General features: G+C 43.9%; 1 protein-coding gene across 1 annotated transcript in view; it reads right to left on the bottom strand.

Moving 5' to 3' along the window:
* SORCS3 (sortilin related VPS10 domain containing receptor 3) overlaps window positions 1–17,578 on the bottom strand; it is a gene marked incomplete at both ends in the record, with an annotated part of 267,292 nt that extends 249,714 nt beyond the window's left edge. The window contains one exon of the mRNA XM_079535589.1: window positions 16,982–17,578. Within this exon, the coding sequence (XP_079391715.1) occupies window positions 16,982–17,578 (597 nt within the window). The remainder of the gene's footprint in view (window positions 1–16,981) is intronic.
* Window positions 17,579–18,162: the final 584 nt, after the last annotated feature.

Genomic DNA, 18,162 nt, shown 5'->3' with positions numbered 1-18,162 from the left:
TCACTTGCCACCCCAACTCCCTTCTTTCCAATTTTCTTAATTAGTCACAAGCAGAAGAGATATCTGCTTTTCCTCTTCACATATTTTCTTTGTGAGTTGAACACCTGAGGCAGGTTGAAGTCAGCTTCAGCCCCCCAGTGCTTGGTTCTTATGCAGGCTGTTCAAAGCCAAGTGAATCATCAGCTGGCCCTGTAAAGCACCTGCCTCTCCTACCCCCTGCAGCATGCAACTAATTTCGCTCAAACCTCCACATGACTTGAGGGACTGCTCCTACCAGCAGCCAGGGAGCCCAGCTGAGACCCCCAGTTTCCCCATACACTGCCTTGAGGCTGAAGAGCTAATCGAGCTGTGCAAAGCCCAGGAGAAGCTAAGAGTTGTCCCTGGAGAAATGCTTGCCGTTTCCCCCTCACTGCTGGATACCCATGGATATAGAAAAAACAACAAAAACAGAGAAGGGACCTAGATAAAAAAGGACGTGGGGATGGACAGGAGCCTCTGGCTGCCACAGCCTAGCACAGGCAATTTCAGGGGACCCTACTGTCCAAAATAAATATATCTGTGTGTTGCTACACAGACCCTATTAGAGCTTTTACACTGCTTGATTATCTGAGAAATGCACTCACTTGTTCCAGGTGACTTCAGACATGACCAAAGCTCTTTTTGCAACTTATGGAGTCACCATAGCTTTTCCACTCTGAGATACACAGCCAGGAGTTCATCCTCAAGCTTTGCACCCTATAAAGCCCAGGATAATAAAAACACTTTTCCCTTTGCTACTTGAATCTTCTTCTAAAAGAGTTTGCAATTTACTATCAAACAGGGTGTAGATGTGTATTATGCACATCTCCAGGTGCAGACTCATGAATTAAATCTTTCAAAGTGCCTCAGGAGAGGCACAAATATTCATCAAAGACTTCCTTTCGACAGTTTCAGTTGGAAAATTAAATAAAATAGCAAAGATGCTGGGAGGAGGAAGAAAACATGCAGGTTGCCAGTAATGAAGAAACATGCCTGCAATCTTTTCCCAGTTGCAAGAGGCATCCCAGAGAGCAAGGGGGTAGCTGGACAAGTAGATTAACTGGATACTTCCAGAGCAATAGTTTTGGACAGGAAACCTTTGCTACATTCTCATTTATTTACTTCCCTTTACTGGCACTATCTGCCCTGTAGAAAAACCAGGAGACTTCAGACAACATCTACACTAACTGAAAGGATAAGTAGAAAAACAATTTCTGAGATGAAGAGAGACCTTTACCTTCATAACACATTTGCTCCATCCTTAAAACCAAACAGATCAGGGCCTACTTGTTGGTGCAGAGACCACTTGGCACATTAAGGTCTATCTTTATCTGGCTAAATGTCCCTCCTCCCCAAGAGAAGGTGATTCCATCCACACTGCCACAAGTATCTTTGTGCCATTCTATCCCCCAATCCAGGCCCACATTTCTGGAAAAGTGTTCAATAATATGGAACACCACTGTACTGAGGGGATACCAACTGCAAAAACAGTCCCCACACAAGGCCAAGCACAGATCAGCCAACATCCAGGAGCAATCTCAGCACTGCTGAGGAAGGCAATGAGTAAGTGGTACCACTCCCAGGTTGGGACGTAGGTCTCATGAACTGGGTTTGCCATCATTCACAAGGCCCCCACCATGAATTGACCCAAGCAGAGTCCCTGACTTGAAGCCAAATATTAGGCTGGTTAGAGTCTGTCCTGGATGAAGGTCCACAGAGACTGAAGTGCCCTAGACAGATTTTTTTATTTTTTTTTTTTACAAGGACCATCAAGTGATGGATGAAGAAAATTAAAAAGCCCGCTGCAGTAAAGAAAATAGCAGCAAGACAAGGGTGTTTCGCTCAAGAAGCAGTAGCCTCAGTCCTCTGCCTGCCTTTCCCACAGATCTTTCCCTTTAACTGCAATATTTCCACTGCAAGGAATTTGTGTCTGGCAAAGAGAAATAACATTTCATCCCTTTTCTACATGTGCTTTTTTACAGAGAGCTAAGCATAGCAAAACTCTGTCATCTCTCCTGCTTCCCATTTTGTCCCTCAAAGTAACAAAAATAATTTGAAAAGCTATCAAAAAAGAGCAAAACAATGCCACATGTCAATCTTCAGATAAAAATAAATTTGAAGTCTGACACATAGTTCTGCAGGCACAGTAGATATTAATAATTCAACAAAATATTGTACTCATTACTATATTTTGCTACCACAACAGCACACTTTAGCAGAATTCCTCTCCAAAGCGCATTGTAACAGCCATCAACAAATAAAATGTAATTCACTACTTTAAATTGTGTTGTTAAAGGGCTACATATTTCATCAGAATTAATTCATTTCAAATAATCAGTCTAGGACTCTCCTTGCAGCACCAGGATAAATCTCGAGCTCCATTTAGAAACAAAATTGTTTCAAAAAGCAAATCAGAAATTCAATTCAACTGGAATATCTTAGACTATGCCCTCCTGTAGACTGATGGGAGCACAACTACACAGGCCACAAGCATCACAGCTTTCTTATGTTGTTTACACTGTATGGCAAGATTAAAATTGGAAAGATACAACAGAAAGGTTCAAATTTATTTTACAACACCTATTCTCAGCAAGATGAAAAAGAAAGCATCTCAACCCAAACCTCAACTGCCATTATTTGTAAACAACAGTGCTCATCCAGTTTTTCCACCAGCCAGTCTCAGAAGGCTTTGCAGAGGAGGTCAGTTCTCTCTGAATGGAGAAAACCAAAGCACATCCAGAAACAGTTTGCCAGTGGTTAACGTAAAGGATAACAGAGGAGCTCGTGTATTTCTCCACCTGCACAAGTAGAAACAAACGCATTTGCCAAAATATGTTCTTAGATCCCAAAAATGGGACCAAGTCATCCAGATTTGATAACTCCTCTTTACTCTTGAACACAACACCTCCCAGCCTTGGAGTGATGTGCTTCCAACCAGAACTAAGAGGAGGAGGGAGATTTTGTTTTTGCCAACAGCTATTATTAGTGGAAAATGTTACCAAATTCACAATAAAACAACAAAAACCACACCACAATCACTGCCAAACCTAACTTTTACACTGGAGCCACCTTCAGAACCACAGGTAAGCATCTGCCCCGCTGTCTCACAGACTGACATCAGCAAGTAACTCCCGTAATTAAGAAAAGCAACAGTCTTACTATGAGGGCCTTCATCAGATGATATTAATGCCTGTTTATAATCCATGGAGCTCACTGCTTCTATCTAACTAGAGGCTACTTTTTTTTTTTTTTTTTAAACCAACTACATGCCGAGACACAGCATAATGCAGAAAATCAGAGTGGGTGGAGACGACTAACAACTTTTTACATTAAAACAGAAGTAAAAAGGCCAGCATATCTTAATACCTGCACTAAATTGTGGAGATATTTCTATGTGATTATGTTTCATTTAAGACATTTAAAGCAACTTTTCTATACTAAAATACTTCAAATAGTTATTTTAAAAAGAGGGTGGCTTTAATTTTCATCAGAATGCACATCTATGCTTGGTCTGTCAGATCTGGGGAAGTCATCAGAATGGAGATGGGGGTCGGGGATTAAGCTCATGGTATTTGCCTTCTGTCAGCTACTCCATGCACATTCAGAAGTACCAAGCTGAGCAGCAAGTAATTGGCAAAGCTGAGTACTATGTAAGCTAGATTTCAAATGCTAGATATGCCAGACAACTGCCTGCCAGAAACAGCCATGCTACTGAGCAATGTCAGATGTGACACTGGGAATAGATGGACTTTTGGTCTTGTCCAGCACATCTGATCTTATGTTCCTGGGCACGTGTCCAAAGCCTATTAAACTTGACAGAAATGCAAAGAATTCTCTGGCTTTTAATCTGATCTTGTATGACAAGGGACAGAAATGTCTACAGATATTTAACCTGTCAAGGAAAGGAGTTAATGGGAACTCACTCTAATAAATAGACCACCTTCACTGCACTGCCCATTTGTGCTGCAGTCATTCGACCACAAGAGCTACATCTACCTCACTGCACAGCACAATTCTTCAGAGTTTGGCTGGCTGGCTTGTTACAAACTGCCCACTCCCCGGACTTCCGTTGAGCAAGAGGGTGGGACCCCTCAAAACAACAGCCCCTTGTGAGCAGCAAACTGGGAGCACACAGTTGCCTGAAAGACTCGGAAGAATCCCATGATCATTAGGAATTGACAGAGAACAATGGCCAGCACACAGATGTTTAAAATATATTTTCACATTTCGATTTTCATTAGAAGTAGCACAAAAAATGCGGAGACTTGGCAAGATCAACTCAGTAGTTCTCATCTTACAGCACCTAAATCCCTGGTAGCCAAGGAATATCCATGTTCACATTGCAAATATATGCAACACAGGTGCATGTCAGTGCACTCCAGCTGACTTGCACATACATGAATGTTCCACCATTTGATTTCCCACCAATGCAAGACAGGGAAAGTGATACCAGTTCACTTTGTAGCAATACCTTGGTCTCCCTCCCTTGAGCTACAAATGGAGTCATGGTTCTTACAATCAAGCAATACATTTCCATTGTTCTGAGCTCAGGAGAACGGAAAACAAAACTCCAGAAGAATGAAAAATTAATGACAAGAAGCAGAAGACACGCACAGAGACCTGCACTGGCAAAACAAAGGCTGAATACAGAAATACTTGCACTAGAATCCTATTGGCACTAGCATAAATCAAGCTATGTCAGTCCAATACCAGCACAGAATTGCCATGAGCATGAGCTGAACAGCATCCCTTGAATGTATTTACTGACATCCTTTTTCTCCCTGCAGCTAATGGCAGGACAGACCATTTCACTACTAGTCTAAAGCTTCTGCTTGCATGACAGCAATTTATACACCCTGGCAGGTGAGAGTGAACCATTCAACTATTTTGACCTAAGTAAGTAGAACAGCCTTCAGACAGCATTGTTCTGCCCAGCTCTTGTCTGAGACACCTCCAAACATCATTCAGCCATGGCACATCTAACCTGAATTGACCACATCCCAGCATTAACACACTGACTCCACATAATCACTCTCCTCCCCTCTCTCCCAGAGGGGGTTTTGACTTAGCCACAAAGCAACACAGAATCAAAATACTGCATTGGCTGCCAGTAGTACTGCCTGCTTCACTCAAGAGATTTTCCCTCCCACACCACTTTCAGTGCTAATTCCTCCTGTGAGGTTTGTTGTTCTTCCCTGCTCAGGGCAAAAGCTGCCATAGCAAAAGGATGCACAAGGAAAATGCATCCATACAAGTCAAGTACAAGGCTGACTACAGAGGGAAAGCATTTAAATAAAGAATGAACCTGAAACAACTACTCAGCTCCCCTGTAGCCAGAACTGTCTGCCAGCACAAGTTCACCACAAGGACCATCATGCGGGAGCAAAACATCTGGCTCCATGTTCAGGAAGAAGCAAAGAAAACTGACCAGCACGTCATTTGATCTTATTCTTCACTATCAAAGTTAGATCCACCTCCTTCTCTCTTTTGCAAGTTTTTACTATGACATTTTCTCCCTCATCCAATTTATTTTCCATTTCCAGTAGCATTACAGGAAGCCCAAATTAAAGTGTGCATGCACACAGCTGAAAGCCATCAGAACGTGCCCTCAGAGCAACTCAGAAAGGAAGGCTTCGTCACTTGCAGCATGTCAGGTAGGAACAGTTACAAAGATAATCTTTAATTAATTAAAAGCAAGCAAGTGTAGAATTGAGCTTGGAACAAAGAGATGCAGTACAAGCAAACTGGAAAATGCTACACTGCCAGCAGTGCTGCCTTTTGATTAAAGGAACGGTTTTCAAGCAGGCTGGCAAAAAACAAAAGAGAGCAATATTAATTAAGTAAATTAAAGCCTCCTCAGTGCTGATACTGTAGTTGAGTTTTAGGTTGCCTTCAAAAAGAAGCAAGGCTTCAGCTATGGATGCAACAGATCATGTCTGTCTGTTCACGTGTTAGCTAGGGAGGAATAATTTGGGGATCTATTGATGAATTTGAACTGAATTCAACAGAAGGGGAAGAAGTGTCACAGCACAGAATTCCTGTAAGTTCAATAAATATAGATCAGCTGAGTGGAGAAACAGATCCCAAAATAGTATCTGGCCTGAACCATAAGGCACCCAGTGACTGTTCTCAGAGCTGGCAGAGCTCAGGCTCATTGCTGTGCAGACCACAGCTGCCTCAGCACACCTGTAACACTCAGCCAAGCACACCAAGGGGCAGCTGTTCTCTTGTCCAATTGAGCAGCTGCAAGAGAGGTCTCAACAGAGATGAAAGAAAACACAGAGAGACAACTTCTGGAAGAGAAAATAGTTAAAAATAATAGATTGCAAGTTTCTGATGCTTAATAAGATGATCAGTTTTTTTTTTTTTTTTTTTTTTTTTTCCCCTGATGTTTTGGAGAGCAGGCAGCTACCACAGGCCAGGTAGGCAAACATTCACTGCAGTTAGTAGAGCAGATCACCAAAAACCCTCAGCAGAAATTACAAACCAGCAAGGTACCACAACCAGACCTTCCCCTGCCATGTTTTATATCCCACACTTTTTAGAAGTTTTCTGTTTACTGATGGCAGTAGAGCTGCCAGCCCTGGTGTCTGTATCTATGTAACACCTGATCCAGACAATTTGATTCCACAGGGCTTTCTCCTGATGTTGCTCCAACAGTTACCAAAGCACACTGGAATCAAGATTCATTCTCTCTCAAGAACAGCATGGCTATCACATCTGTTTTCATCCTCAGAGGTGAGCCATTTTTCAGGCCAGATGGCAGATCTGGTTTTCAGAGACCTCCTGTCCGAAACAGGCTTGTTTGCTTGCCTTCTCCCCTGCCACATGATGTGGGCAAGGCTTCCTGTGCACAAGGTCACTGTGCTCCTTCATTCACAGGCTCACACTCATGTTTTACATCAGCCTTTAGATACACAAACAGAAGCAGAAACCCTGTCTCAATGCAAACACAGAGCTTATGCTGGTTCAGATAGCAGTTCTGATCAGATGTAGGGTCCCAGCCACCTCTCTGTATCCCTTCCCCCCCCCCCCCCCCCCCAAAATTCCTACCATAGCATTAAAGGCTATCAGTGTTTAACAAGTTAAGAACAAAGTGAAAGACACTATGGGCACCATAAAAAGGACATTATGTACAGTCCCAGCCCTCCATCATTCAAAAGAAGACTGACATGGCAGAAATCCAGTCCAGGACCAATCCAAGGGTGCAAGAAGATTTAGTTTTAGAAATCCTTCACCCCAGGCTGGGGCAGCAACTTTTCCATATGGGTTGGGAGATGGAATACAAAGAGTAGAAAATATCTCTGAAAGGTAACAAGACCCTTGAACCTTGCATTCTAATACATTATCTCATGACAAAACACACAAGCAAATAGGCTCACAGACCCATAGATGTCCTGCCACTACCATCATCCAAAATCACAGAATCATAAAACAACTAAGGTTCCTCTTTCAGCTCTGCATTTCCAGTAGAAGCCCAAATTCGTGGCTCTCACAGCCTTGCTATATCACCTTTCTTCCAGCCTGAAGGTACTACAATTAAGTACTTCAGACTGGGAAGCCCTACTGGTAAAAGGGTTAGAAATGCAGAGGAAGATACTTTTAAATCACTTTCAGCCAGAAATTTGCAGAGCTTTAACTTGATCAATCTGTTAATGATTTTAGTTGAGCACATTCCACTTTGTTATTAATGAGAGGCCTATTCTTTCCACTCTTAGCTGCTCTTCTCACCCATTTTTCCTTTCTTTCACACCAACTCTTCTAAACAAAAAAATGCATCCAGTATGTGAGCTGCATCACAGCTGAAGTAAAGCAAAACCTTTATCCTTAAGAAGCCATATCAATAAGGTATAGGAGTCAGAACTGTTGCCTTCTAGCTTTGGTTCTGACCAACACAACCAGGAGCAAGTTCCTCCTATCTCCCATGCCTCGATTTCTCCAAATAAAATTAACAGCCAACGTTACTTACCTTTCTTAGTAACCTTTGAAATGTACAGTTAAAGGAAATAGCATAAGATCTTTATGTATGCAGTTATCACTATTATGCCGTAAGCACAGGATTGGTGAGGCTTGACCATAAAGTATATGAAATCTGGAACACAGAATTTCACACACCCACCTCATATAGAAAGATTTTCTCTCCATCTTCTGGCAGAAGCAGCTCAGAATTACAGCCAGGAGGCCCTGTTTACCTGCATGGAGGTTGCTGATCACAGATGTGGGGGATTTTCCAATCAGGCACAAGCAATGGCTAACAATCATCTAGAGCTCTTATTCTTTCCTCTCTGCACCCCTGAGATCCTAAAACATAGTTGATAAGAGCTAAATAATCATGTTGTATGCATTCCTTTCCACCCAACACCCTTTTGCAAATCTCCATCCATATCAAGTTTCATCAACAGCCCTACATTTGAGTTAGCACCCCTTTGTAGATGGGGGAACCAAAGCAAGGGGAAGTGTACAACCCCATTACACCTCCAATGGCAAGTATACAAATCATGATGATGACCCGTGCACACACCCTGTTCTTCTCTGTCACTCTGAGGAAGCACATCTGAGCTTAGCCCATGTCTTTCTCTCAGCCTAGAAAGCCAGTAGGAGCTCTGCGCTCAAGTCCTCTGTCCCACTAACCTCACTCCCAGATGATCACAGGGGGCTCAGTGCACACTAGCAGCATCACTGACCACTAAAAACATACCAGCATCACCCGCATGTTATTGACTGATGTACTGTTTGTAACAGCAGAACAGCAGTTGCTGCTAGGATCCTAACGCCTTTCATACATTCCTGATGTAAATGATTTGCTGCGACTCAATCCCATCTCTCCCAACGCCCAAAGATCTGTTTTAGTCCAAAAGACAGAAGTAAGCACAACCTTTCTTCCTGAGGTGTTAATGTTATTTTGTCCTACTGTGCAGTGGCTGGGATGGATTCCAGCCCATTCTGCTCCTCCACACTCACACAAAAGAAAAGGAGAGAAGCACTAAACGCTCGGATTTGTGCAACATCCTCATGCTCATCAAATTATCACACAATCATTTGAGTTGCAAGGGACCTTTAAAGGCCACCTGGTCCAACTCCTCTGCAATGAACAGGGATATCTGCAGTCTGATCTTGAGCATCTCCAGGGACAGGGCATCCACCACCTCTCTGGGCAACATGTGCCAGTGCCTCACACAACCCTTATAAAAAAAATAATAAAAAAAACACTTCTTCCTTATATCCAATCTAAGTCTCCCCTCTTTCAGTTTGAAACCATTTCCCCTTCTTCTATCACAACAGATCACACTAAAGAATCTGTCTTCTTCTTTATTATAGTCCCCCTTTAGATATTGTTCCATCCCTTGGATCATCTTTGTGGCCCTTCTCTGGATGCGCTCCAGCAGGTCCACGTCTCTGCTGTACAGAGGACTCCACATCTGCATTTATAGTGGAGTCTTAGAGGAAAAGACCCATCAGGATAAGCTTATCCTCCGTAAATAGGGCATGGGGAAAGGGTCAATGAAAGCACCTAGCCCTCAGCAAAAGGCTCCACTGGTACAGGAGAAGAAGCAGATCAGCAGCCATCCCTGGGGGTTACTCACAGATACAAAATGGAGCACTGCACTGAGAAGGTGATATGTACTCACTGCTGCTCACTGGCGTAGCAGAGGATAATACCATCGTTCTCCCAACCCAGCAGCGCTGCTGGCACATGCTGGGGGTTGCCAGAGGCACTTGCAGAGCTCAGGGAGCTGAACTGATGAGAGATTCTGGGCTCCCACCTCCAGGAAGAAGCCTAGCAGCAATTAGAGACAACACAAAAGAGAGATGGTACAGCTACAAGGCAGGGAAAGATGCTTCACCATGGCCGAGTGCTCACTAAGATTATTTTGCCATTGCAGAGGGAACCCCGGACAGCAGGAGTTTCGCAGAGTCAATGACTCCAAGCAGGTTTTCATATCAATATTTCAGCAGCGCCTGTCTTTCCAGTGTGGATTTCCCAGGCCCAGCTCCCCTCCCCACCTGCTGCAGTATTTTCCTTCCTTTAGCAAATGCCCACACTCCCTCTAGTGCCCAGCTCTGCTTCTCACACAGCAGCAACCCAGCACCTACAGCCTGCACCCTAGGGGACCCAAATCATGCAGGAGTTAATTAAAAGTGCTGCTATTTTGGGCACGGAGGCCATGTAGCACTCTGCAGATCCACCTGGGCAGTATTTGAGTCACATATCCAAATGCTAAGAGGAGAAAACAGCACAATGGCCCTAGCATTAGAGACCCTGCATGAATAGGAGCCAGCTTTGCCACTCATTTCAGTGGGAGACCAATCAGCTCCCCTTCAAGACTGAGAGGGAGGAAAGAAAGAGTTCTGATTATTCGGCATCAACCTTTTCTGATTTTCATTGTGTGCTGGGACTCAGCTGGCCACGAGGGCTGGGACTGACCTTAACATTTCTACAGCAGTTTATTGATCAAATACGTTTGAAACATACAGTCATCCTCTTCAAACACCCAGCAAACTATTTGCTTCCCTCAGTCTCACAACACCCTAGAAATTCAGGAAAGGAAATACTGCCACACCCCTCCTTTTGCAAAGGAAATGATGCTGCAATTTTCTCTGGATGTTGAGGAGAAGTAGGGATTTGGGAACCTATTTGCTTTGAGCTTTTACAGAGAGTTTAAGCAAACCAAGAAGTTTGTAGGCACAGTGTTCACATCAGCAAAGCAGTATTTTCCAAAGAAGGGGAAGGAAGCTCATCTTCCCACAATCTTGCAGCTGTAACCCAAGCAGCAATACTTAGGTTTACACTAAGGATCCAACCAAATATATTTTGCTGCTCTGGAGAACTTCTGCAATACAGAATTAAATACTACACAAGCAATATGTTATTTAATTTATGCTCTTGATTAGAGGCAGGCCAGACTCCACACCTTCAAACATAGATTCTCACTCTTGAACAGACCCCAGTGAAGCTCAAGTCCTAAATCCATAGCTGATGAGTTTTTTTGCCATTGCCCTGGAACCAATCCCAACCATGAGCTCAGGTTTAGCCTTCAATCTTGAAAAGAGATCATTGATTCGGGTAAGCACATACTGTTCTGTGTTCCATCTACAGAGATTCAGGGAGCTGAAGGAGCATGACACTGTGGTATGACAAGTAAATTCTTGACTGTTTGCAACACCAGTTCCTAACGTCCTTTAGTACAACCAACATTAAGGACCTTTGCACTTAAGCTGTGTTTTACCCCTCAAATAACACTGCTTCCATATTTTTTTCTAAAATCTCTACCACAAATCCAGCTATAAAATCAGAAACTCTCAGAAAGTTTCATATTCCTGTAGCTTTGCATGTTAGAAAAATATTTGCCTTATCACAACTCTCTTTTGGGAGAAGTTTCTCTGCCCTACCATTAGTTCTCTATTCAAACTCATTTTCAAAATACTGCTGTCTAATTGGATGAATGTTTTCCATTTTTAAAGAAGTGAATAAAGGAATGTAGCTGTACATGTAGTTGTGCCTGTTCGCACTCAAATCACTGTGAAAGCTTAGCCACCAATGTAAGACTTTATCTCTGAGTCTAATTATTGAAGCCTGAAAGGATACCGCAATGAGAATACCAACAACTGCTGCTCTGGGCAGGGAAATGGTTTGGAGAATCGGCCAACTTCACAAGGTACACAGACAACAACATGGCCCAAATAGGCATTAACCTGATTTGACAATGAAACCAGCCTGGAGAGAAACAGCCCAAAGAATTCTTTCCAGATGCCCTTCTCCCTCTCTACTGACTCAACACAACCATAAAGCAATTGCACCATGAGGGTTTCATTTCTATTTCTCTATCTTTCCCACTGGAATATTAATTTAAAATGGATTGCCAAAGTCCTGTACAATAGCTTTAGTGGCAAACTTCATTACTGGAGAAATGGAAATGAATCAAGACATTGTGACACAGCTGGTGTCCCTTCAGTATCAACAAGAACTCAACATAAGCAAAAGCCATTAGAGGAGAAAAATCAGTCTAGAATATCAATTAAAATATATACCAAATTCAATGAAATTAATATGATTGCTCTACCACTATCTTACAGTTTAGGAGTAAACGTTTTAGACTGGAATCCAATTGGACTACTGCAGCAGTTACCCATGGCTGACAACTAACTGCAGCATTCCCTGCCTAAAGATTCATTTTCTCCCCTTCATCCTTTCCAAGCACAGCAATCCATTTGGAATTGCAAATGTTGCCCACCTCCTTCTGCCCATTGTGCACTGCATTGTTAGGCATCTTAATGAAAAACTACCTGGCAGGCAGCAAGCCCATCAACCTCCCCAGCTTGTAATTCACCATGGGAGTGAGTAATGTCTCAGCATCAAACCACCAGTACATTAGCAGATCACACCAGAACACTGCCAACAGCATTCAGAAGAATCATTCCCAGAAAAGACAGGCTTCACTTGGACAATTTGCCTTACACTGCCAGCCCTCAGAACTAGCATAAGGTAAAGCAAAAGGATCTCTGGTGGCAGGAGAAAAAGAAACACAGAACCCTGTTCAGGACAGGTCTATCACCATTAGATCATGTCTATCTGAGTCTTAAAAGCCATGTGGCTTGCAGCACCACTTTCTTTGAACTCTTTCTCAGTGTCCACTTGGACATATTCTGTGTCTGTTGTCACACATTATATGCTCTCCTATCAATAAGATAAGCTTCATATTTCTAATTCTACTATAGGTACCAGTTGACTACTATAGTATTATTAGCCACCTCTTCACCAAACTCCTCTGCCTAAGACTTCTCATATTCCCAGTCTTGGAGTGAATCTCATAATCGTACTAATTCTAGAAATGACAGCAGTGGGCTGGCATGATAAAACAAGACCCTGTACAGCCATTTGCCAGCTCTAATTCTATCTTCCCCAACTTCCAGAGCCTAGATCATACTATAAGCAGCAGTACAACTGCTACACATGCCTTAGGCAAATGTCCTCTCTTTTTGTGGCATTCTAGCACATATTCTCATCTTTCAGTCTGAATTTTGGCCTGAAGTTGTTACTAGAAAGAAAGGAAATGCATACTGAGATGGGTGAAGCACACTGTGATCGTAAACTGAGGCCACTCATTGGAAAATGGACTGAAAATATCTTCTAGAGGTTGAAAGAAAACTAAAAATGTGTATCTTTGCTTCTTACATAGAACAGATCAAAACACTGAACTTGCAGGGCTTCCATCAAAAAAGCATAGACAGAATTAAATACTTCCTACAAACAGTTACATTCATCAGAGTGATAACTCTGAAACCTAATGACAACTGGTGTCCTGGTGCACCATTTCACTAAGGATCACATCAACAGGGCAATCTGAGTGTTTTATCCATTGCTTCTCATTGAAATCACTTTAAAAAAAATTATTGTCAAGAAACAAGATTTAAAGCTGTAACAACATTAAAAAAGTGATGCTGCTTATTTTTGTGGGTCCTTATCTTAGGTATACGTGAGGGAAAAAGGAAAAAAAGATAATCTGAGAAATCAGATTATCTTCACAGGAAGGTTGGAGGGAGCATCTGGTGAGCAGAACGAGGAAAAATTTCATGCAATAACACAACCACTTCGGGAGAGGGAAAAAAAGCGAAGAGGATACAACTGCTCACTGAATGGCACATTGGTACTCTGTGTGCAGAGTGGAAAGGTTTTTAAACAGAATGGCTTGCAGATCATCTGAGAATAATGCTAGCTTGCACTAAAAATTCTCCTTTTTTTCAGAAAGGCCATAACAAGAAAACATTTTATCTGATCTACAGCAGGTCCCTCAAGAGCTTCAGCAACCTCTCTCAATAAACGCTTCTATAGGACAGATTGATTCTTAAGTGTAAGTCACCTTTTTCTTATATCAAACCCAGTGAATTAAGCCAAGTGCAGCTCCTGAGATAACAGTCAGAGAACACAAACCTCATTTCTATGCTGAACATTATTTTTGCATTTTCCTAGTAATTACCACCTGAAGATCTTCAGGTATTGTACAAAACAAAATTCTGCTCCACAACACCACTTTGTGGAGGTAAGCAGTACTATTCTCATTTAACATGGAAGAGGAGATTCAGCTGGGTTAATTGTCTTTTCTAAGGTCACAAAGAAAGCTTGTGGGCAGGACAAAGCAGAGAGCCCAAATTCCCCAATCTCACCAGTTTTCTGCCTCTATTCTAATCCTGACCTCACTATCTGCAAAGGGAGAAAACAAAAGTTGGTTGCCTGGAAGGGATTATTTTTTTAATATGTTTAATATGTTAAATTAAGATTTGAGCAAGAGGAGACGGAGAGGAAAAAGAGGGGGAGTTGCTCTTAATGTAACAGTAAAATACTTGCAGGAGGTTCTAAATATTATGGGTAACAGAACATACAGCAGCTACAAATATCTCCTTCTATAGTGTCTGTACATCTATACATCCCAGTAAAAAGAAAAAAAGCAAATACTTTTTTATAACGATCATTCCCTCTTCTTTCCAAATCCATCCATTCTTAGGAAACCCCCACTGCCACTACTTGATTTGAAATGTACTGCTTCGTGGCATGAAATGTGATTGATCATGTTTTTAATAAATCATAAACCAAAAAGCCTCAGTTATGAAGTCTCTTCAAGTAACAGGAAACTGGTAAAAGCAATCTATTTGCATCTTTTCTGTTTCAGTAGCCTAAAAGCAGTAACAAGCAGATGTCCTACGTGCTCTACTAGATCATCAAGCACAGTCACGAGACATGAATTAATCTTCTGGCCATTCTCAAGCCAGCTTCGAGCTACTTTATGTCTGCTATGAACTAAGAAAGCATATGCTTTCTTAGCATATCTTAGAGTGAGAGATTGGGAACAGAAGTGGCTAGAACAGAGGTCACACTAGCTCCTTGCGTGACCTTGGGCAAAGGGATTGACCTCCCCACGCCAGAGCCAACCCAACAGTTAAACTAGGAAAAAACTGGGCTGCAGCAGAGAGTCAGGCACCACCGTCAGCCTTCTCTGATAATAAATGAAAGGGCTCAGCTTCAAGCATTTAACTGTCCCTCTGGAGTCATATAATACACTGCTTAAAAAAAATAAAATCCAATTAATCATTGAATGAAGTGTGTGCTCTCCAAAAGACAGAAGTGAAAAGTCTCCCAGTGCCAAACTCCACTCCAGAAAAAATCACGAGAAGCAACACTATTATTTCTTAATGTGCATCTTTTTCCTTCCCACAGACACCACACTGGCAGCAAACACCAGTCATCTCCTTATGCTTTTGAGTCAGAAGCTTTCAGTGCGTGGTACCTTGAGGTGCAAAATCTTAATGGAAAGTCGTGAACAATCAAAAAGTTTGCCTTTATCACTTATGCCTTCTCTGTCATCTGGAGTTAAAGAATAAATGAAGCTAGTAATTAAAATGGCATATTTCTATGAAAGAAGCAGAGGAAGGTGCGGGGATTTTGTGAAATCATTTTCTTGTATCTTCGAAAAAATAACTTTTTTTTTTTTTTCCCCCACAAATGCCTATAGAATGAGTTTTCTCTATTACTTTAATCAGAAATACTCTCAACTATCAGAATCCAGGCTGGGAGGGGATGAGGGAGCTTCTTTTGCTCAACACCTTTGATTCAGCACTGAAATGAAACAAAAGAGAGGACATGTAGGTTGTTTTCTTTATTACATGCCACATTATATTAAAAATAAATAATCCCAGAGACAAGTGTAGTGCTAAAATATACCATGAGGCTGTTTTCTCTTGGATGTTTGCTTTCATCTTTAATGAGAGTGGAATTCATGTCTGGCAAACACAACTGCCTTTAAAAATTGGTTAAATCAAAGTAACATCTACATTGCTGTCAGCATTATTGCCTCAGAAATAATAAATAGAGAAAAACTTCCAGTCAAAAAATGTAAGGAGGTGGTTGAATGGCACATTATTAAGCTGTGGCTGATGCAGAGATAGATAGGCAGATAGACAGATCATTTGCTTTTTAATGACTAATCAATCTCATGAGGGATATATCTGAAAATCCAGCTGATCTGTTCTGTGCCTCTAATTGCTTTATGCACATTTCCAATAGCGGCAAAACAATAAAAGAGGCATTTTCAAGGCAGCAAGGAGCTACAGTAATCAGAATAATGGGAATATTGTCACCAGGCATAAAGGTTTCCAGGAGCCCTTAAGACTGTGCCTGCTCACAGACTTTGCAGCGGAGTGGAAATAGCATTTGTGATATCAGCTTAAAAGAAAATGTAAGTTCTGTCCCCATCCACCTGCCGAGTGTTACAGCATAGGGTGTGAGGGAGGGCCCTGCACTACCATGGCACTGCAGGTTTGGGGATGCCCTTCCCAGCAGCCCCACAAACTTTCAGGGATGTGGCAGCTCCTTCCTATTACTGACTTCAGGGAAAAGGCATGAGATGCCAGGGATTTTTCACAAACTTTCCTCTGTGCTCACTCTACCTGTCTCCTCTAGGAATCCCTCAGCATGCTGAGGAGCTTTCCACCCCTTAATGAATTAATGGGATCCGTCTTGTCGCCAGCACGCAGAGCTGTGAACGGGAGGGCTTCTCCATCACCACTGCCTATCACTTACCCCCCGGCACAGAGGCAGCGAAGCGTGCCAAGGTGTACATCACATAGGAAGAGGCAGAGCGTGAGGACCCGGCTGTGCTGCACACGGGACGGGGGCAGAGCCGGGGGTCTTCCTGAGCAAGGAAGGGAGCGGGCTCTGGCACCTGGGGGCGCTCGGGCTGTCGTAACCCCGCAGAGCACAGCTGCGCAGGGTGCGGGGTGGGGGTGCCTCTTGCTTTTTTTCCCCAGCAAAACTTTTCTCTTTTGCATGGGGCGATCGCTACGCGTCCGATTCCCATTTGCCCTAAAAGCAAGACACCCGTTTAGCTCCCTCTTCTGCCGCACCCGAAGGGGCGAGCGCAGCCCCATCCCTCCCCTCCGGTCCCACCCGAAGCGATGTGGCGGTACTCACGCTGCTGTTGTGCCCGGACCAGTGCACCATAGCTTGGTTGTGCGCAGCATCCCCGGTGAGCGCGAAGGTGGTGCTGCCCAGCCGGAGCTCCTCAGCCCCCCGCAGCCGCGCTGCTCTCCCCTCCTCCGGCGGACCGCGGGGCTGAGCCCTGGTGCTGCGCTGCCCCTCGGTCGCGGGCACTCCGCGACCGCCGCCCTCCGCCGGGCGCCCTTCGCTGCTCCTCCTGCTTCGTGGGGCTGCCGAACCCCGGCTCCCGGCCGCTCCGCCGCCCGCCCCAGCTGAAAGGAACTCCGCACCCCGCGGCCCCGCGCGGCCCCCCGGTTCCCCAACCGGCAGCGGTTCCGCAGTCACCACCGCCCCGGTGGAACCCCGCGCTCGGCCGCCCGGCCAGCTCCGTAATCCCCGCGGCGCTGGCGGCGGTGGCTGTCGCTGTTCCTGCCTAAGGCGAGACGAGGAGGACGGCCAGGAGGGCGATGGAGACGAGCAGGATCTGCAAGTTATTTCGGCGCCGGTGCAACACCAGGAGAGAAGTAAGAGCCATGTCCAGGCGAGGAAAACGGTGTGGCAGGTCGGAAAGCAGTTAGTCCCCTTCTCCATGCCTTTGCGGAGCGAGTCGGGGGGCTCCGAGAGGAAGGGGGGCGAGCCGCTGCGTTTAGGGCTTTTTTTTTTTTTTTTTTTTTTTTTCCTAAGGAGAAAGGGGCCGGCTTTTAATTATAATAATAATTATTTGCAGAAGGTCCTTCTTTCTTTCGCTCTCCTTCTTTCTCTTCCCCCTTTCTCAGCCTCTGAGACGATGACCAGAGGGGGGGAGAGGAGAAAAAAAAAAAAAAAGAAAGAAAGAAAAAAGAAAAAAAAAAAAAAAAGAAAAAGAAGGGAAAAAGAAACAAATCCCTCTCTCCCCGGTAGTTGGATGCTGTTCCGTACTGTTGGTGGAATTTTTTTTTTTTTTTTTCAAAAGTGCTTTTCAGTGAAACTGTTCACGTTCAAGGATTTGATCAAGTGAGAGGGTAACACCACACGGGGGGAGGAGCCCCGAGCCCTGCCAAGCGCCGCTGAAATCCAGCGCCGAGTCACAGCCGCGCCGCCGGGGGCCGGGAGCGGGGCCGGGGGCGGGAGCATCACCCAGCCCTGTCCTCCTGATTCGGTGCGTGTGCTGCTGCCGAGACAAAGCAGCCGTCCTT

Source organism: Tetrao urogallus (genome assembly GCF_951394365.1).
Source record: "Tetrao urogallus genome assembly, chromosome: 5".
In the NCBI taxonomy this organism is placed as follows: Eukaryota; Metazoa; Chordata; class Aves; order Galliformes; family Phasianidae; genus Tetrao; species Tetrao urogallus.
Note: the sequence above shows the minus strand (reverse complement) of the source record. Positions and strands in the feature narration are given on the sequence as shown.